The 21,629-nt window shown below is 45.4% G+C and overlaps 1 protein-coding gene across 1 annotated transcript in view; it reads right to left on the bottom strand.

The window, feature by feature from the left end:
• LOC131916435 (dedicator of cytokinesis protein 2) overlaps positions 1-21,629 on the bottom strand; it is a 203,981-nt gene that overhangs the window by 143,869 nt on the left and 38,483 nt on the right. Inside the window, exons 3-6 of the mRNA XM_059269778.1 lie at positions 11,573-11,613; positions 9,598-9,653; positions 8,725-8,821; positions 3,197-3,345 (exon numbers count right to left, since the gene is read on the bottom strand). Coding sequence (XP_059125761.1) covers positions 3,197-3,345; positions 8,725-8,821; positions 9,598-9,653; positions 11,573-11,613 — 343 coding nt within the window. The remainder of the gene's footprint in view (positions 1-3,196; positions 3,346-8,724; positions 8,822-9,597; positions 9,654-11,572; positions 11,614-21,629) is intronic.

The following is a 21,629-nucleotide window of genomic DNA, read 5'->3' as shown; positions in this document are numbered from 1 at the left end:
TTCTCCTTCAAGCTCCTGTTTGAGTACCTGCCTTGAATTCTCACAATGATGGACTGTGCCCTAGAAGTGTAAGCCACATAAATCCTTTTCACTCTTGAGTTGCTTTCAATTAGAGTGTTTCCCATAGCAACAGAGGCGATTGGAACACCCAGGAAGTGACGTATTGCTTGTCAGTCAGGGCAGTTGTCACCCACTTCGTTTCCTTATCCCTCTTGTCTGTGTGCACTCCACTCTTGATAGGTAAGTATGTCTTCTCACCCAAAGTGTCTCTTGGCTTCTCTGCCTCCCTCACTAAGCCACGCAGACCCTTGGGGAAGAACACAGGACCGAAGCACTTGGACTCTGGAGCTATACTACCTGGCTGCTGCCTCTGTAGTCAAAGCACCTAGTACCCTGTGAGCCTCAGTTTCCTTGTAGAAAATGCTGATGGTGGTAGTACCCACCTTCTAAGCTCACTGTATGATGAGCTGAATTAGTATGTGGGAGGTGATTAAAGTATTCCTGCCCACTAGAGAGTACTCAGGAAGCTGCCACCAGTGCTCCGTACCTGCTCACTTCCTGTTTCACTTGGAGGCTGTAGTACACATTGCATAAGTCTGTATCCAAAGACGCTACCCTACATACAATGGAAGTCTGATATCTGAACAGTGGAATGGAGGGACTCAACATCTTTCCCAGACTCAGATCCATCTGCTCTGATGTTCTTTTTGCTGCCTTGAAGTTCTGTCCAGATGCTGGCCTCCTGGATGCAAGGAAGCCATCCATCCTGTACAAGAGCCACAAGCCCAAGATACTAGAGCAACAGTAGAGTGCCTAGTTCTCTCACTTCCAGCTGAAGCCGCAGGCAAGGGGAACAAGAAGCAAAGGACCCCTGAGCTCAGGCCCCTGGTCTCCGTGGTAGGACATCCGTCACTTCCCCAAAGGGAATGGCTGAAACTGAAGACACCAGACTGGGCTAGGGACTGTTACAGAGGGGAGCCTAGTTTAGGGGGAGCTGTCTTCCTCTCCCCTCTCTCACTGTCACCTTCCACTCATTCACTTACCACTGTGGGAGACCCCCCCCCCCAGCACAGAGTCGGAGATGACTCAGACAGCCATGGATTCAGAGGACAGAGGATGATTGGCTCTTCCAGGTACTCAGGGGCTCAGGAATACCTACCACAGCCAGAGGGGCAGTAAGGGAACTGAGGCGGACTTCCTCTAAATGATGGTCATTTCTACCACCCTAGACCTTCTCAGGAGACCCACTGAGGAAATAAAGTCTGAAGATTATTCTGCAAAGTAGAAAACACCCTCAGTTCCCACAGGCTCAGCTGCAACTGTCCTCATCTGAAGACACTAGCAGACCCATGGCAGAAGCAGCTGCATGGAAAACCCTATCACTGTGGGATGACATGCTGTGGAAACAGATTTGGACACACTTCCAAGATGCCATCAGGGGTCCAGCAGAGGGACAAGCTTCTGGGATGGGAAGCAGGTGACCACTGGCCTCGGCTTTCTACATTGGAGCCTCATCCTGGTGAACTCAATGAAGGCAAGAGAGCCTGACTGACTACCAAGGAATGTCCTCCTATTCTCTAGAGACTCCCCCTCAGGCCCAGGGTTCAGCTCCCCTTTCTGCAGTCTCTGAACATGCCGTGATCTCTCCTATACCTCGATGCCCCCTTTGTGGCAGCTTAAAACCTCTTCATCCTTCAAAACCCAAGGACCATCTCCTTCAAGGAGCTTCCCCTAGTTTCCATCTCCAAGTCTATGAACAGCATTCTTGCTTCCTAAGTTATCAAACTCATGACAATACACAGCTGTTCGCTCATCACATAGTCCTAACTGGACTGTAGTCCTGGGTAGCCCTTAATGGATAGGGACTTTTATTTCTGCAGTACCCACACATAGGAGGAAATCAATCTAATTATAATTGCTTTACACATTTATGTTGAAATAAGTGAAAATATGCATAGGGGTTTAGACATTAAAAAAGGGGAGAGGGGCTTTATAGTTTTCCAATAGCACAGGTCTACACTCTGCCAGTCTACACCCTGGGGGCCTACACCCTGCCGGTCTACACCCTGGGGTGCCATTGACTAGCTATGCAACTCTGAAAAACTAACTTCATTCCTTAAAAAATGAGTTATTTTATTTTTAATTGGTGTTCGTGTGTGTGCACATACATGCACATGTGTGAGTGCAGATGCTCTCAGAGTCCATGAGAGAGGGTTGGATCCCCTAGAGCTGGCATTATAAGCATTGTGAGTCACCATGTATGTGTTGGGAACTAAACTGGCATCCTATGTAAGAGCAACGAGTGATTTTTTTTTAATTTTTTATTTTTTTTTTTAGACAGGGTTTCTCTGTGTAGCCCTGGCTGTCCTGGAACTCGCTTTGTAGGCCAGGCTGGTCTCGAGCTCAGAGACTTGTCTGCCTCTGCCTCCTGAGTGCTGGGATTAAAAGCATGTGCTACCACCACCCCACTATAATGAGTGCTCTTAACTCTGGAGACATCTCTCCAGCCCAACCTCATGTCTTTAAGAGCCTCAGTTCCTTCATCCAAAATGAAGAATAAAATGGGAGTAATAAAACTACATGCCCTACAGAGTTATTGAAAGAATTAAATGAAACCATGTCTGTAAGAAACTCAGCACAAAGCCTGGTGTTTAATAAGCGCCAATCGCGTGTCAGTTCTAACACTAACGTTACTGCTGTTGGTGTCAGTGGACAGCCTTGCCTCAATTTGTTTCATTTTCTCCACAATGCCAGAGCATTCAGATGTCAACCAACTCTTGCCTCTGTTTCCATTGGTAAACACTTCTGTAACTGTGTGAGTCAGCTGGAGGCGTGGGTGACTCCAAATGGGGGATGGGACAGTAAACCTCCCATCACGAGTTAAAGTGGCAGCAAGCTGAAAGTGAAGGAGCATGGCTGCACTCCCCCGTCCCTCGGAAGTAGGTTAAATAGTGTCCTAAATCTGTGCAGAACCCAGTAATAGCGACTGCATAAGCAAGCCTCCACTCTGCCTGTGTGCCCCTGGGCCCCGGGGTGTAATAACACAGACACACACACAGGGAGAAGGTAACAGCCTTCTCCCAAATAGAAAGTGGCAAACTCCCAGTCTAAAAATGAAACCAGGCTTCTATCTCTAAGGGAGAGAAGGAAGAAGGAGAGGCTGGGGAGAGAGCAGGTCTTCAGAGACAAGAGGTACTTGTTGCCGTAGTCGATCTTTGACGTGACCTTCTGCTTCAGCTCCTTCAGCTCATCCTTGGGAAGAGTTCCTGAGAGGAGCTGGGACCGCCATTCCATCAGGTCGTACATCATGGACTGCACTTGAAGGAAGCGTTCCTTCTTGCTGGCCTATGAGACAGAAACAATGGTGAATGCCTACTCACACTAAAGATATTCAACAAGTTAGGCATCAGTCGTGAGTGAGGAGTGTGCCATCAGACCTCTCCCCAGCCTTGCCCAGCTGTGAAGAGACAGAGTGATGCTCAGCTACCAATATATTCCTTCTCCTTGGGCCACTGGAATTTTCCAAAAGCGGAATTATTCCTAATCTCTTCCCAATTAAAAAATAAAAATCTAACAGCCAGGGCTGGAAACATGGCTCAGCAGTTATTAACACTAGCTGCTCTTTAGAGGGCCTAGGTTTGATTCCCAACACCCACACAGTGGCTTCTAACTCTCTGCATCCCCAGTTCCAGAGGCTCTGAACCCCTCGTTGGGCCTCTGCTGGAATAGACATGCATGCAGCACACAGACATTCACAGAGGCAAAATAGTCATACATATAAAATAAAACTAAAAATAAATCTAATAGCCAAAAGCTGGTACTCAAAGACAGTCCATTTTGCAAATATTCCCTTCCATTCATTTTGGTAAACATATAAGATAGCTAAAGAAACAGAGTTTTCTGACTTGTGTCCAAGAGAGGGGTTACAATTTGAATATGAAATGGCATGTATTAAATGTTTGCTCCTCACTGATGGTTCTTCTTTGGGAGGTGGATCATTGGAGGTTCTATCAAGTCTCTGACCCCACGTCCCACCTCTGCTTCCTGTCCGTCATGATGTAGACAGCTCCTCTCCTCCATGTGTTCCTACTGCGATGATGCCACGCCAAATCATGGAGCTAGAATCAATGACTGAAGCCATGAACCAAAACGAATCTCCCTACGCTTAAGTCATCTCTCTCGGGTAACTGGACAAGCTGAAAGTGGGAGAATTTCCAACACAAAGGGGCTTGTTGTACATGAACGTCATCATGAACACCTGCTATAACGGAAGCTCCAGAGCTTGGGTCCTTTAAGACAGGGAACCAGAACGGTTTCTCTGATCGAAGGGGCTGTTGTTAGGGCAGCATGCCTAAGACATGGCTTCTGTGGGATGCAGGGTGGGTAGACAAAGATACAACATCAAGCAACCCTGACCTATCATGTGACCCTCATTTCTTTTCATCTTTAACAGAAATAGAAAGGCATAGTTTCCTCTTGCACATTTATTATCGTGTGTGTGTGTGTGTGTGTGTGTGTGTGTGTGTGTGTGTATTACAGATGTGTGAGCAGACACATATGTACCACAACATGTGCATAGAGGTCAGAGGAAAGCCTTGGATGGTGCTCCTCTCCTTCTACAAAGTCTCTTGCAGTTTTTCCTGCTGTTATGCCTGGCTGCTCTGGGAGAATCCAGGGATTCTCTTAAATCTGCCTCCCATCTCACATTAACATTAGCAGTGGGGGGGGGGGGCTGCAGATGATCACACTGCACATCTGACTTTTACACAGGGTGTGGGGATTCGAACTTGGGTCCTCTTGCCTGCACAGCAAGCACTTTTATTCATTGTGCCATCTCTTCAGCTCAACTCATTGTTTAACAGAGAAGGAAGGGTTGGGACTCAGAGCTTTTTGATAGGTACTGTAATAAGCACTGAATAACAACACTTGGTTTCTGTTTTCTTGATTGCTGGTCCTGTTGCTGCGGTAAAATCCCCTGACAAATAGCAACTCAAGGGAGGGAGGATTTATTCCTGCTCATAGTGCCAAGTACAGTCCATCATGGTGGGAAAGTTAAGACAGCGGGAGCTTGAAGCAACTGGTCACATCTTGTGCATAACAGGAGAGCAGAGGGCAAGGGATGCACACTAGTGCTCAGGTGAACCTCTGCCCAGGCAAGTGTTCTAACACTAAGTGCCATCCTTGGCCCATCTTGTTTTTACTGCACTTATTTGGAAAATAATCTTCTAACGATGCCAAATACTTTTACCTCTCCCTTAGGAAAAGTGTTGTGATATAATGAAAAACATATATATTTAGCCTTTGTCTCTGGTTTAGGGCAGCGCTCATAAAGCCTTTAAAATACATGCTAAACAACAGGAATGTCTTTCATGGTTTTGAACGAGCTCTTTTCATCCATTGGTGGTTTTGTGCTAAAAATGTAACTTTGGTGGACCCCTAGATAGCTTCAGGATGGGGTCTGATGACCAGAAAAACCAGCCACATAATTGATTAGAGAGCAGAACTTTCAGCCCCACTCTGAGCTGCCTTATCTCTCCAATAGCAGATGATGTAATGCATTGAGTCTACATAATGCAACTTTAATTAAGACTCTTGAGCAATAAGCTGCATGAGCATCCCAGGTAGTACTGACAGGGTGCATTAACTAGAGAGGACATGACTGCCCTACCTGTCTCTTCCATTGGGCTGACCCTGGATTTATATCTTTTATACTAAAGTTGTCATCTTACATATAGCACTTTCCTGATATCTGGGAAATTCTAATGAATCTTGAAACCTACCGTGAGAAAGGGGTCACCCAGGTGGGGATCCCGCAGTCTGTAGCCAACTGCAACAGAAATGCAGATGGCCTGGGGACCCTGGCTGTAACTGGCATCTGAAGTGAGGACTGGGTTAAGGAGTCTAAGGCCAACTCTAGGCAATCAGTGATTAACGGAATTGTCATGCATGCACTTGGCTTAGAGTAATCTGAAATGTGATATTGGGGTGACAGGGCGTGCTATGACATTCTTCATATAAATTTTCTTCGCCTACTAAAAGGACATCCAATTAGGTATTAAGTGTCACATGTATGCTGTGCAGATATAGCAAAAGTCATAGACACAACAGTAAAATGACTAATGCTAACTATTCCTACCGTGGGGTAGAAGGCATGGTTGACTTGCTATAGAAGCATTTCTTAGAGGAAAATGTCGGATTTCTACAGTACCTGGGTAAAGAGGTAAAGTACTACTATGTAAAGAGTACTGTAGATGAATAAGAAATCACTCAAGCCACAAGGATCCTGTTTGCTCCTCTGCCTGTGTAAATATGATTTGAGTGATCTACACGTGCCGGTGACCACGTCAGGGGAGCTGCAGTCAGCCATGGAGCATATGGAGAACAATTCACCAAACAGCAAAGCTAAACCCTGGAGAGGCAAAGCCCCAGGAGATTGTCTCCAGAACGCCCCTTGCTTCTGCTGTGCTTCCTCCTGCTTGTGCTGCGGGCCCTGCTGTGTGTGGCATGGTGTGAACACTGTGTGAGAGGATCTCACTTTATCTAGTAGAGTGTGATTGTCTCTTGGGAAAATCCCGCTCCTCACTGGGCAGTTTACTTGCATAGCATACTGAAGATGGTTTTTAGAAGAGCAATGGTGATTAGTTAGATCTGTGATTTAACTGGACTTTTTGAGTTCTCCTAAGAGACATAGGTGATTAGGACAGTTAGTAAAGATGATTAGGGAAGTGGTTTAGGTGATTCTGCCCATTGCTCCAAGAAGAGATACAAAAAAAGACAACCATAGACTAAAAGTCACCTTCCTCTTTGTTAGATATGAGATTTGCAGAGGATGAAAAAATAAAAACAAGACAGTTTCATGCATTGTAGACCCATGAATTCTGGCTGTGAGAGAACAGGTTGATGGCTAAAGAGAACGATTATGTCCCTACACCCAAGGTTCGGCCTGCGTTCCTTGGTCATGTAGCTTACAGAACTAATCACAGGCCCTGTATGCATCTTGAAAAAACAAAGTTGTAAAGGGGAATTAAATGACTCTATCATGTGAAAAAGAAAAGAGATGGTTAGCTGACCACTCTTGAAGGTTCCTCTAGATAGAAAATAGAAATCTGTTACACACACTGAAACTGTGAACATCTTCCCGCAGCGCACAAGGAACTGGCTGAACTAGACATGGCTTGTTAAAACGTTGTTAATCAACTATAAAAGAATCATGACTTTGGGGTGAAGAAAAATGTTTAGCTACCTGTGGGCTTCTAAGAAAAGCATGGAACTTGTGGTCCTAATGTGATTTCTTCTCATGTAAAATTACGTAACTTGTTTTTGGAAACTCTGTAACGTGGTTGTGAGGTAATCTTTTCTTGCATAGAAATCTTTGTATTAGGAGGTATAAAAGGGATAAGAGAAAACTAGAGAGAGGAGGACAAAATAGGAGAAGGAAAGATGTAAAGGAGAACATCAGGAAAGAAGTAAACAGACAAGATCAGGAAATGTGGAAAGAGAAACAACTGAAAAGAAGAAGAAAAAGGAAAACAGTGGGGAAGAGGAACAGAGTAGGAACAACAGGCAGAGAGAAAAATAAAATGAAGAATTAAGCTTTGGCCCGTGTGTGCATGCACGTCTATCTCTGAGTGCTGAAAGCCGGTCCTCACGGCAGCACACAGGATTTCATGTGTTAAACTTTTCATCCCAATTGTGAGGTAGTATGAGTCAAAACTTAACCGAATTGTGATTTTTTTTTTTTTTTTTTTTGAAATGAGGTTTTGGGAAAGTGATTAGGATTAGATAAGGTCATTAGGGTAGAGTCCCAAATGATTGGAAAGATGAGGGAGAGTAATCAGATAAATGCACACACACACACCTTTCCTGTCTCTTCCTATGTTGATGTTCAGCACCACTCTGGAAACCTGCCATCAAGAATTCCTCTTTGTATTAAGTCAGCCTGCCTCAGGTACTTCAGTATAGCGGTGAAAAGCAGAAAAATACATACCCCAAATTTTACTGACAAGCGTGAAAGTTTACAGAATTGACTGTGCTAATCACCTCATGTTAGAAGCCTTCCATATGGGCGTCAATATTTACCATAGAAAGTGAGTCTACAGACATGATGCACACATCAGTGGGTGTGCGTCGGGCTATAACAAACTCGCACTGAGTCTTGGTTGACATTTTCGCTCTCAGCCTAATCATTTGGTTAGCTAATTGTTTTCATTAGAAGCTTTGATGCATCAAAGGAGAATTTTAAATTAAATTTGCTTTGAAACAGAGAAAACACATAAAATGTGGTCTTTGTGTTTTCAGGGTCAAAGCATCTTCGAGAATTTGAAGACAATAGCTATCAGTTAATTAATACATGACAAGAGTATATTTCAAGTCGGCAGAACACCAAAGCAAATCCCCGGAGAATATTAAAGAGGCAGGTTACTAAGCCTGGAGGATTTGTTTTAGAAACAGATATCAAGGCAATTCATGTGCAAACCCAAGTTCAACAGCTCCTGCACCTGTTTAAAAACACAAGGCTCCCATCCAACCTTATTGACGCCAGCTGTCACTGCTAGCTGTGTGGCTTCAGTGAAAGGGCTTAACCTCTCTGGGTCTATGTCCTCAGACATGACAGTGTGTGCTCTCTCTTCTCTGTCCTGAAGCTCCACTGAAGGCTCAGTGTCAAACTTCAACCCAAGTGGAAGCTGCAGGGCTCCTCAGTCCTGGGAACAGGTTGTATCTCACCACATAGAGCTGCTTCCAGATGCCTCCCCACTCCCAGAGCGTCGTGGTCACTTCCTGTGCCAACGGGATTTCTGCAGGAATGATGTTCTCTATGTTCCTATTTAGGGTGGGAGAGAATGAGGGGTGGAATTGAGACCCAGGTACAAAAGAGAGAAAGGGCTAGGAACTTTGCCGTACGCTGCAGCTGTGGGGAGGAGGCTTGCCGAGACACCACCCTCCCCACCTCCCCAACCCCGGCTGCGGCAGTTACACAGACTGCATCATGGAAATACATGGGATTTCTCTCTAAATAAGGCCCAAAGGCAGCTACTAGTGAAAAGTCGGATTCTCCAAACTGACTAATCCCCCCTCAGAATCAGATTCCTGCTAGAATCAATTTGGATTAGCTCCTCATGGGGAGAGAGAGAGAAGACACAAATACACACAGGCACGCTGCAGCTGAATGAGCTGGGCCCTGCACATCTGCCAGCTCAAATGGCCAAAGCTAACTAGACAAAGGCATCCATGAGCCAGGAGAGCCCAGCCTGGCAAATAATACAAGTTCCTCTGTGTGTCGGGGACGGGAGGCAGGCTGTGAGTGTCCACACTTGTGCTTTCTATATAGAAGCCAGAGGACCTCAAGGGACTGTTCCTCGGGGCAACCCCCTTCCTTTGCTTTTTTATGGCTTTACTTTTGTTTTGAGACAGGGTCTCCCACTGGCCTATACCTTGACAAGCCGGCTAGGCTAGGTAGCCAGAGCACTGGGATTATAAGCATATAGTACCACGCCCCCCTCTTTTGACATGTGTTCTGAAAGAAATCGACTCAGGTTCTCACGCTTGCAAGGAGGACACTTAACCCACTGAGTCTCTCACCCGGGTCCCCACAAGTACCTTCTTTTCTCCACTGTCACTTCCTTGACGTGGATGAAGGATGTCGGGAAAATGCCCTGTAGGAAAAGAGACAAAACAGGATAAAAGACACATCACAGAAAAGTGACTGACTCATTGTCTGCCCAGGTTTTGTTTTTTATCCACTAAGCTACTGGATTTCAAAACCATCAGACTTCAAAAGAACAATCTAGGCGTCAGACGGAGCAGGCATAGACACCAATCCCACATGCTGCAGGCTGCAAGTAGATGAAATGCAAGAGATGCAGCTGTATATGGTAGAGCTATATCTAGAAGGGCCAAGAAATTCTTCTAGAGGAAAGTCAATGTCAGGGAATATTTGATGTTATTTGGCTTTTAATAGATCAGCTGTTTCCTACTATCAATTTCTTGTGTGCCCGTAACTCCTAGGCCATAAAGGCAAACAGTATAAGCTTCTCAGACCTCCTGTGATCTGAACTAGGTAACACTCCTACAGAGACTGAGACTAGGAGACAGGTGGGTATGGAGATGCATAGCTTTGTTTCTTGTGCAAATGAAGCTCAGACCATCCCTTTCCTTTGGGCCTAATTGCATTCCAGAGCTACTGACCCAGGACAAAAAGGTTTTTTGCATAACCAGGTGTGAGTGAAGGCTGGGGCAGAATTCCTGGTCTGGCAAAGTCACACAGCTGTGGCTGGAGAAGGGACAATAGGGCAGTGTTTGGATGAGTAGGGATTGGGTCAGAGCAGGAGAAGGGGAAGGAAAGATGGAGGGCAGAGGAACGGAGGACGAGGATGAGGTCGAGAGCATAAGAGCTTAGTTATTCCTAGGGCTATGAGAGGACAGGAAGAGAAGGGACAGAGAGGAACTGAGTGTCAGAATGGAACTGAAGCTGTGTAGATAGAATTTTGTCTGAGAGGAATAAAGTGGATAGTCAAAAGAGCCCAGTGTATTTATACTCTTTTCCCTCAGAATACCCCCACACCGGCCATAGCATCTTCCCCGGAACCCTGGGAGGAATCTTCTCAGGGCAGACCCCTAGGAAAATTCTGATACTCATATGCGTAGGTCTTCCTGTTCTCCACTCTACTCCCTAAGGATACTTCAGTACCATCGTGGGCACTTGTCCTCCCAGGTGGATAAGAACAGAAATCAGTAGAAAATGGGTCTGAGCCCCTCACTTGTGGAGGCATGAGCTCTGATACTCTGCTTCTCCCCTTCTGGCCCATTTCCAGGGAAGCAGATCCCTTAAGCAGGGGTTGTGGGGGGAGGGGGGGCCCTGGGTCTGAAGCAAGTCCTTGGCTTTACTTAAGCTTCTAAGATGTGAGACCTCTCCTCCCTGGATTTAACTCACTGTCCTTTGAGAGGGCAGAGCAGGATTGTGCCACCCTGAACAACACATTAGGGAAAATGCTTCATAACCATGGCCCAGATGGCAAGGGAGCTTTACTGCTTGCTTGGAAATTCCTCCATGATTTCAAGCTTTGTGCACGGTGAGGACATGCAGCCATTTTGCTGAGCACCAGTTGGGAAAAAAATGAAACAGGCAAAGCAAGTGCCTGCTGTAGTGAAAATGACATGACAGAGTGGCCCTGTCATCTGCAAGGGTGTCTGGGCCTGTCCTTTCCTGTCACATGGGGAGATGAGTGAATGCCCACACAATGCTGAAGGAAAGAGCAGAGGTCAGCTTCTACTACAAAGTGGACCATTTCCTGGGGACCCCAGGGAGGGGAAGTCATAAGCAAATGGCATGTTAGCCAAGGCTGCAAAGAGAAGAGGGTGCAAGAGACCACCTTAAAGAATAGAGAAAGAGGAGGGACTAGAGGCAGCGTGGGCACTGTGAGGCACAGGCGTGGGAGGCAAGAGTACAGATCTGAAAGGAAGGAGTGGACTCACTTTGCTGAAGAGCAGTGCAGGGAAAGGATTGCCCAGGAGAGGCGGCAGGGCCAGGTGAAGACATCCTTCATTGTCCCAGATGAAAACAAAGTGACCTTACCTGTGACACTTTATGCTTTATGAGGTACCCTCTGTACCAGTCTGCAAAGGGAAAACAAAGGCAAACGTTTTTCATTTGCTCTGCATCTTTTGTTCACTTGCTGTGTTTTGCTATTGTCTGTCTATTTTCACCTAGTAAAGAAATGGTTACAATCTGCTTGAGACCTGTGGTGTGGGACAAACCGAGAAACCCACAGCATGAAATATGTTGTGTTGTTTGCCGAAAGCACCATCTACAGGTACACGGTTTCATTCACAGACTGATGTAAATCTCCTTCTCCTTTTGAGAAAGAAGGTGCTTTGGTGAGGCCATCAGTGCACTGGGTCCCATGATCCCAAGTGCCTTTGGAGAGAGGCCTCCGCACACATCATGGAGACAGATGCCTCAAAGCCACAGCCCAGGCTTCCTTTCCTCATGCACCTGCTTGTGGTCACATGCGTGTTTACAACTCCTGTCTTAGGCATAGAAAGGCTCAGGGACCTGGGCAATCATCTTAAAATAATATGAACCATTCCAACAGCAACAAATGATGTCTAAAATGTGATATTCTGAAGTTAGTCATTACCAAACAGATATATTGGTGAACAGGTAAAGGGACAGGGATTTTAAAGAATCTCCCCTTTGCAGGACTGTAAAAGGAAAAATAAAAATAAAAAAAGCTCAGTTAACAGAAATCCAAATGACTCAGAGTCCTCTAACAAAATGAGCGTGAGTTCAGCACGCCGTAAGGAGTCCACTGGCCTTTGAAATGATTGGAGCACAGCCACGAGGAGGCATTTGTCATCTTCGTAAATAAAAAGCACCTGCCAAGTTCCTCGTTAACAGACCCTCATTATGGGGCTGACAGATTGTCGCCAGAATACATTCTCAACAGATATTCACCCAAGCCCCCACCACCAAAATGACTGAAATGCAAAGTCACTCTCGCAGTCATGGCCAGCTTGAAGGTCAGCACTAGGGGGGTTTTGAAGCCAATGGTAATCCGTGGGGATCCTATTTTGAGTGGCAGAAAGTGAGAGAAACGGGAAAGGATACAGAGAAAACAGAAGGGAAATTAGGGAAGTTGTGGAGGAAGAATCTGGAGTTTGGAATGAAAGCGTTCTTCCAGGAGCTATTCTGCATTAAGCCTTTTCATCTTCTTGACAACCATATGGGGCAGGAATCCTCATTATTTCATTGTACAGCTGAGCAGCCTACCCGAGACACAGAGAAATTGAGCAATTTTTCCACAGTCACTCAACTAGTGACATGTTTGGATGTAGAAGAAGCAGCCCCTTCTAGTCTTAGGGGGAGGAGTTTGGTGGTCATATAATGTCCTAATCTTATTTCTGCTGTGATTTAAAAAAAAAAAAAAAAACCTGGATGGAAAGGAAATGGGGTGGAGGGATTTCGGTCACAATCCCAGGTTACAGTCTAGCATGTGGGGAAGCCAAAGCAGGAGGAGGTACAAATAACTAGTCACATCACATCCACAGCCAGAGAGAAACGAACACCTGCGTGCTTCTTGCCTGCTTATGCTCAGCTCCATTCCTCCACTCTCAGACAACTCAAGATCCACTGCCTAGGGAATGCTGCTGCCCACCCTGGACTGTGCCTCCCACCATCGATTAAAACAATCCCACAGACATGCCCACAGGCCAACCCAACAAAACAGCTCTTCCTTGAGACTCTTCCCAGGTGACTCTCAGTTGTGTCTGGTTGACAAAGCTAACCCTCACATCAAAGATGTCACCATCTCGCCATCAGAGGCCCTCAAGCTAAATCTCTAAGCTACTTGGCAACCGAGGATTTCTGGGGATGGAAGTTCTATTTCATGAAGTGCAGCCTTCTATTTTGAGTTGCCTCTAAGTGTTTGCCAGTTACGATAGGAAATAATTAACAAGATCATGATGGGGAAACCTACCGAGATGACCAAACCAAACTAATGGGAACTTGTCAACTTTAGACCAACACCCGTGGAGCCTCCACAGGACTGGACTGGGCCCTCTGCGTAATCGAGACAGTTATGCAGCTTGATATGCTTAAGGGGCCCCTGGCAGTAGGATCAGGATCCATCCCTGGTGCGTGAGCCAGCTTTTTAGAGCCCACTACCTATGATGGGACACCTCCCACAGCCTTGAGGCAGGGGGAGGGGCTTGGACCTGCCTCTACTGAATGTACCAGGCTATGCTGACTTCCCATGGGAAGCCTTACCTTCTTGTAGGAGGGAATGGGGGGGGGGGTGAGTTAGGGGAAGGGAGGCTGGAGGGGTGGGAGGAGGGAAGAGGGGGCTCTGTGATTGGTATGTAAAATGAAATTTAAAAAATTCTTAAAAAAAAAAAAATAGGAGCTGGAGACGTGGCTCAGCGGTTAAGAGCACTCACTGCTCTTCCAGAAGGACCCGGGTTCAATTCCCAGCATCCACATAGCAGCTCACAGTTGTCTGTAACTCTAGTTCCAAGGACCTGACACTCTCACACAGACATCCATGCAGGGAGAACACCAATGCACATAAAATAAAAATAAATAAATTATTTTTAAAAATTATTTAAAAAAATAAATAAAATATCCAATCTCTTAAATAAAAAAAAAGAAAGAAAATAATGAACAGTGACCCACAGGGTTTAATCCGTCTAAGTGTTTGCTATATGCCAGTTGCTTTCTAAAGGCATTGATTTTGTTTTTTTTCAAACTTTAAATTTAGTGGGCTGGAGATGTAGCTCAGTAGTAGTGCACTTGCCTACCAGATTAAAGACGAATCTTCATGACAATCCTGTCGAGGATGCACTATTACTACTTCAGTTTTGTTAATGAAAACAGAGAGGCACAGAGAATAAGCAACTTCCTAATTGTCACACAGCTTGAAATTTAAACTGAAGCATTTGATATTTGAATTCTACTATATTCACTGAAGCACAATGACCTTGTTTGCCAACTAGATATAAGTGTATCTTTGGAATATTGTTACTAGCTGCCATTCACAATCACTTTAATCACAAGCACTATATAGGTTCTCTTGGCACCCTCGCAGAAATCCTGTAAGCTAAGTATTATCCTGCTTCATTGATGGAGTTGAAACTCAAGTCAGTTGATGTCCTGAGCTGGGATCATACAAATAGAGCTTTTGTCCAAGTCTGTTAATTCAAAGCCAGAACACTTAGAACTCCTCAGCCACGCTGATGGGAACAGAGAAAAGGGCTATCCAGGTTGCACTGGTCTGGAGCAACATAGGTCAAGGCTACTTCAATCCACTTTGGAGCATGAAAATAATAGGGAACCAACAGTCCACACTCAAAGCAAGCGATGCTCACATCCTATCTCTGGGTGCCCAACAGAGTGGAGCCAAAGGACTTTACCTTTGTGGACCCTTGAGATTCAGTCACATGTGCACACCTTATAGGTCTCCCTACCCTCAATGCTTTGCTTGCTCCTGAGTAACTCTTACCCCCAAAATCCATATTCTGCCTCCAAAAGTCACATTCATTCAGCACCAATTGTGTGTATACTGTGTATATACTAGGTTGCCTATTTTCTGAAACAGATCTACGATGATCTTTTGGATAAAAATATCACTGTTAAGCAAGACAGGGATATGATCCCCTTAGCAACATCATCAAGACTGCCCTCAGGCTTTCCCAGCCCTGCTGACCACCTCTCAAATTTGATGTCAATTCTCTAATCAGGCCCACTGTCAACTGTCTCCATATGTGTGCCAGACTTTATAGGCAGATAACTGTGGGCAAAAACCCCCAGAGAGAGGCCACTGTGATCAAAAGTAATCTCCGTTACACAGCACTTATCAGATGCTGGATGTATCAAAACTGAGCGCTGTTTTAAGGTCAATAATATCAAGAGTCATTGAACTTTGTCATGAAACAATCACTTATTCATGCCCCGATTCCTAGGTCAAAATCATAAGCCCCAGTGTAATGGTGCAAGGAGGTGCGACCTTAAGGAGATGCTTAGCTCATGCAGGTGCGACCTTAAGGAGATGCTTAGCTCATGCAAGTGCGACCTTAAGGAGATGCTCAGCTCATGCAGGTGGAGCTTGTCTGGATGGTAGTTGCCATCTTACAGGGGAGATTCCTCCCTCAGTCTCCACCACTAGGTGAAGAAACAGGAAGAAAGCCTTGAGCAGAGGAGGAACCAGCCCTCACCCGGCACCACACTGCCAACACCTTGATCCTGGATTCCCTGACTCTACAACAGAATTACATTCCTGCTGCTTAACACGCCAAGTCTACGGCACTCTATACAGCAGCCTGAATGGCCAAGACATGCACCCCGAGGGAAGTTGAGCCAAGGGGAATTTTCTTACAACTCTTTTGGACAGCTGTGAAACACCAGCTATTTAAACTGTGCTCCCACCCTACAGCACAAATGCAACCTGAAATACACCAAAGGGAGAGGGGAAAGTTCTGAATATCTCAGAATCACAAAAAAGGAACCCTCTGCCTGCCATTTAAAGGCAGTATGGTCCTTTGTCATGTCAATTAAGCTTCACTGCTTTCATCTCAGAAAAATAGCATCTCTCCTCAGATTATTGTCACAAAAACTATTTTAATAACATGATTATGGGGGCTGGAAAAGTAGCTCCACAGTTAAAATCACCCACTGCTCTTACAGAAGACCTGAGTTCAGTTCCATGTTGGGGGGCTCACAACTACTTGTAACTCAGGTCCCAGGGGAGCTGAGATCTCTGGCTTCTGTAGGCACCTGGGCTCAGATGTACGTATCCATCCATCCATCCACACACACATACACATAATTCCAAATAAACAAATAACATGATTAGGAAGGAATTCATCTATTAAAGGTACAAAATGTTGTACAGGAAGAAGGCATCCCAGTTTCAAGATAACTGTGGCCTGCATGTGGATAAAAGGAAAGGGACCACAGGCATAGTAAGCTGTAGATTTCAATCATATCTGAGATTTTGTTTCGTTTTCTTTTGTTTTGAGATAAGGTTTCTCTGTGTAGCCCTGGCTATCCTACTCTGTGGATCAAGCTGGCCTCAAACTCAAGATCTGCCTGCTTCTGCCTCCCAAGTGTTGGGATCAGAGGAATGTGCTACCACTGACCAGCTAAAATCTGAGTATTTTTGAGTAATATCTGAAGCAAGAATATTACTATTTATCTGAGTGATGAGTGCCTGAAAATACTTTTAGTTCCTGTGTATTAAGATACATAATATTATCAAGATCAAATAGGAGCTTGCTGTGGGATGTTCTGTATAGCAAATGTGTTGCTAATTAGTCAATAAATAAAACACTGATTGGCCATTGGCTAGGCAGGAAGTGTAGGCGGGACAAGGAGGAGAATAAAGCTGGGAAGTGGAAGGCTGAGTCAGAGAGACACTGCCAGCCGCCACAATGACAAACAGCATGTGAAGATTCCGGTAAGCCATGAGCCATGTGACAAGGCATAGATTAATGGAAATGGATTAATTTAAGCTGTAAGAACAGTTAGCAAGAAGCCTGCCACGGCCATACAGTTTGTAACCAATATAAGTCTCTGTGTTTACTTGGTCGGGTCTGAGCGGCTGCGGGACTGGCGGGTGAGAGAGATTTGTCCTGACTGTGGGTCAGGCAGGAAAACTCTAGCTACAGGAGCTATTTGATCAGAGGTTAAGAGTATGGGCTCTGATTAAAGCCTCACACAAAGTAAAAGAAATAATAAAGAAAATTAGATGGCAAATAAGAGATTGGGAAAAATATTTGCAAACTATTTGTCTAATAATGGATAAATATCCAAATTAATAAAGGACTCATGTAATCTAATAGTACAAAAGCAAACAATCCATTTAAAACATAATACATATCTCTAGAGAATATACAAAAATGGCTGATTATTGGTCATCAGGACAATGCAAATCAAAACCACAGCCCAAACCTGACCCTTGAGAAGGATACTTTCAACCAGTCAAGAGGCAGTAAATGCTGGCAAGGGTACAGGAAAAAAGGATACCAAGTAAACTGTTGGAAGGAAGATAGACAGGTACAGCTACTGTGGAAAACAGTCTGGTGATTAATAAAGAACTTAAAGACAGAATTACCACATGACCAGCAAGCTCTCTTCTAGGCATCTACCCACATGAAAAGACATCATCAGTTCTTAAAGATGTCTCTGCTCCCATGCTCACAACAGTCAGTAGCTCTGTTCATAAAAGTCAAGGTAAAAAGCATAGGAAGCCCCTACCCATGAATAAACAAAGAAATTGCGGTGTACAAAATGTGCTATCCAAACTGCATACTGCTCAGCCTTTGAAAAAGAGACTCTGTTAGCTAACATAACAGGATGATGTGCTAAGTCAGATAAGCACATACCAGAAAAGAAAAACTGTAAGAACTCATCAGTGTGTGGAATCTAAGAACCATAAAGAGTCAGAGGATCAGGGAGTTTGCTGTAAGATGGTGTCTCCTCGTCATATCAGAAGTTACATCTTAAGAGTCTCACCAACGTGACAGCCGGAATATGAGCTGAACAAGGATGACACCAATGGACATGCCAAACTGGCCAAGGAAAAGGCCACGGAGGCCTCAGCCATAAACAAAGAACTGCGGGCAACCAGGGAAAGCAGTGAGTGGAAGAGGTGGTCTTCCCAGGGACAAGCACATCAATTGGTTGCTCAGTCCCAAAGGGTCAGCCCTGAAAACACACATACAAGTAACATTATAAGAACTGTATAGGCTATATTCAGGAATATGTATATGTGTGTACATATACACATATGCATACAATAACCACTATTTTAGTAAAAAAAAAAAAGCCACAAATTTGAAGGAGAGCAGGGAGAGGTATATGGGAGAGTTTGGAATGAGGAAAGAGAAGGGAGAAACGTAATTAAATTATAATCTCAAAAATAAAAAAATTAAGAAGTCTAATATGTAGAATTGGAAAACAAAACCATGGTAATGGAGGGAGCTACAGAGAGTGGGGGTGTAGAGGAAATGAAGAGATCTAGGGTAGAAGTTACAAAGCAGTAGATGTGTAAGGTGAAGAACTCTAGAATGGTAAGGGCAGCACAAAGTATGAGGACTGCAGTTAATAAAACAATAACCAAAGCTGGGTAGCTGTGCAATGAGGGACAGCTATGTTCCTCACTGTCGTGAACATCCACTCTTAGTATCCCATGGCGTCGTGCCGTAGACCTCAACTAGACATAACAAAATGGATGTGTTTAAAAGGGAGTATGCACTCTGGAATCAACGCTTGGATTCAAAAGAAGAGCTGAGTCTCACTGCCTGAATGATCATTGACCCATGATCACAGCACCCGTCTCATCAAGATTAAATCAGGAGAAAACTTCAGAGATTTCCCTGCTCCTGCCAGAGGGGAAATAGTCAAAAAGTTAGTAGATGTGATCTCCTTTTAGAAATTAATTAAAATAATACCATAATCCAGCAAGTGGACATGTTTTCTATTTTGTTTCCAGAACCTACAGATTCAGAATACCATTCTTTTAATTGATGTCCTTTCATCATATTTCCATGACAACAGAATAGAGATAGAATTCAAGTTCACTGACATCTCAGCCCCACCCTCATTCAAACAACAGGAAAACTGGGCTTCAAGGAGCAGCATCTTCAAAACAATTGAGTCCCTTTCACACCCAGCTGCTTCCAGCACAGATCTGAACAAAGGAAGGCTCTCAGCAAAGTGCTGTTTTAAAAGAGCCCCTGTGAAGAGCTCATAACATCCCTATTGTTTGGGTCACGATCACCCCTTACAGGGTTGCTAGTACAGGAGGTGCTGTGGGCTCTGGGGAGCCCCACTCCGCATGTGGTAGATTCAAGCCTTCACCAGCTCTTTGCAACCCACACAGCCATGCATGCATGGGCATTTGCCAGCTCTGAAGAGCTGTAGATGATGCCAGGTGAGGAGATTGGGTCTCAGAACAGTGCCATCGAATACTCTCTGCAGAAAACAGCAGCAACATCACATTGCTTTATTACAACCGAAGATCTCACATCCGCCTCTGCCCTCACCCCTCCCTGTGGCCTTATTTTACGGGCAACTGAAATGCAAACACTTCTTGGAGTCTCAGTCCAGAAGCCCCACCCAACATCCTACCATGATAGACCCTCAAGGCCCTGACATACACAAGTATCAGTAGACAGAATGAGACCTGTCCTGCCATTCCAAAAAACGACAAACCAGGCAGCAAATTAAGTGCAGTACATACATCCCCCAAGAAGGCCTAATGAAGAAGACACTAAATAAGTTCAGCTACCTCAGAAGAACACCTTCTACTGTGGTCTAGGAGACAACTAGGCATGGTGGCCCAGGCCTTTAATCCCAGTACTTGGGAGGCGAGGCAGAGGCAGGCAGATCTCTGTGAATCCAGGGACAGCTTGGTCTATATAACCAGTTCCAGGACATCTAGAGCTACATAGTGAGACTCTGTCTCAAAAAAAAAAAAAAAAAAAAAAAAGTCATTTGGAGGTGGGTAATTATTGTCTTGGTACACATAGGCATGGTGGGATGTGTGACAGGAACATGAATATGTCACATGAATATGTCACAGGTACCTGGTACCTTAGTCTCCAGTTGATTAGCTATTGTGCCATGAGCTATCTCATCTTAGTGTTTAGTTTAATTGTTTCCTTAAGTAAGGAAGACAGCACTCTCTGCCACCCCTATTTAAACTGCGGAAAGGGAGGGAAGTAGGCATCACACTGGAATATGAGACTGGAGTTTTGGATGTCACTAAATATTTGGAAAAGTGACAGCCCTTCTGAACTATGTGAGTTTGTATCATAGCACATTAGCTGTGTAATAAAACCCTTTCATATCTATAAAACCCATTCATTGTGTTTGCACTATTCATACTGAATGCACTCAGCGCATAGATGTTTATGGCTCATGATTCTAGAGGTTCAAGGTCCCATAGCACATTGCAGCCTCTGGTAAGGGTCCCCCTTGGCTTGTCACATCAGCTTCTATGTTTCTCTATATCTGTGTGGTCTTTCTCCCACTTGCTAATTTGATATTGGATATTGGATATCCAGAATTAAACCTTGCTTTTGCATTCCGGCTTGCTCATCTTTGGTGGTCTCTCTGGGGGTCACAATCTGGGCACAACATTTGGGGGCTCGTCCAGGATCCCCAGAGGACCCCCGCCGGGACCCCTAAGAGCTCCGGAGGTCCATCTGCACTGATCAGTAAGAGCACTCCATTTTCTTGTCTTTGCTTTCCTTTTACTTTCATTTTCTTATCCGAAGCCGGCGGCAGTTGAATCTGACAGGCTCTCACCTTGGCGGACCCGCCTGTAAGGTGACCCTGGAGGAGTTGGGAGATGTCCCAACCCCTCATCAGGACGTGGGATCCCCACAGGTCCCCCCATCATAGGACGCCCGTGAGAGGTCCATCTGTTTGGACACCTGTGAGGGGTCCATCTGTTTAGACGCCTGTGAGGAGTCCATCTGTTTTGTGAACTCTGGGGATCAGGAGACTCTGTTGAATTGTCCCTGTCCCATCCGTACAGTCTTTGGCATAATTGAGGCTCCCTCTCCGGACTCTTGTCTGCCTGGACCATCTGTAGGGCCCTTGTTCTTCCTTTTTGTCTGCCTATCTTGTTCGTCAGTGTGATTTGTTATACCTATATAAATGTATAAATGTGTGAGAACTGTGGCCACATGTGTGAGTGTTTTATGCCTGAGCTTGTGTATGCGTTGGGACTTGTGGGCCGGATTGCCAGCAGAAGGGATGGAGGCCCCTTTGGTGGTTGAACTGGCACAGGCTAGGTGGCCCGTGAGCATCATGGGGCCTAGATGCAGCAGGTTCGGGGCCCCAGCTCGCTCAAAAAGCTGTGGAGTACAGGCTTGGCTGCATGGGAACTAGGCATGGTTGTGTGCTAGGGCGGGCTGTGAGCACCGTGGGGCCACAAATATGGCCGGCAGGTTCTGGCTGGGCTCCTGTGTGGGCACAGGGCAGAGCTGGCAGGAGCCAGCAGGAGCCTCAAGGAGCTCAGTGTGGGGGCTGGTGGAGAACTAACTGCCCCTCCAGGGTCACAGTTGAGGAGTGGCCTACAAGTCTGTGGGCCCAGCCAGGGCATGGAGTCACTTTCAGTCTGCCA

The sequence above is a fragment of the Peromyscus eremicus genome, chromosome 8a (assembly GCF_949786415.1).
Source record: "Peromyscus eremicus chromosome 8a, PerEre_H2_v1, whole genome shotgun sequence".
Taxonomy (NCBI): Eukaryota; Metazoa; Chordata; class Mammalia; order Rodentia; family Cricetidae; genus Peromyscus; species Peromyscus eremicus.
This window is presented reverse-complemented; position numbering and strand designations above follow the sequence as displayed.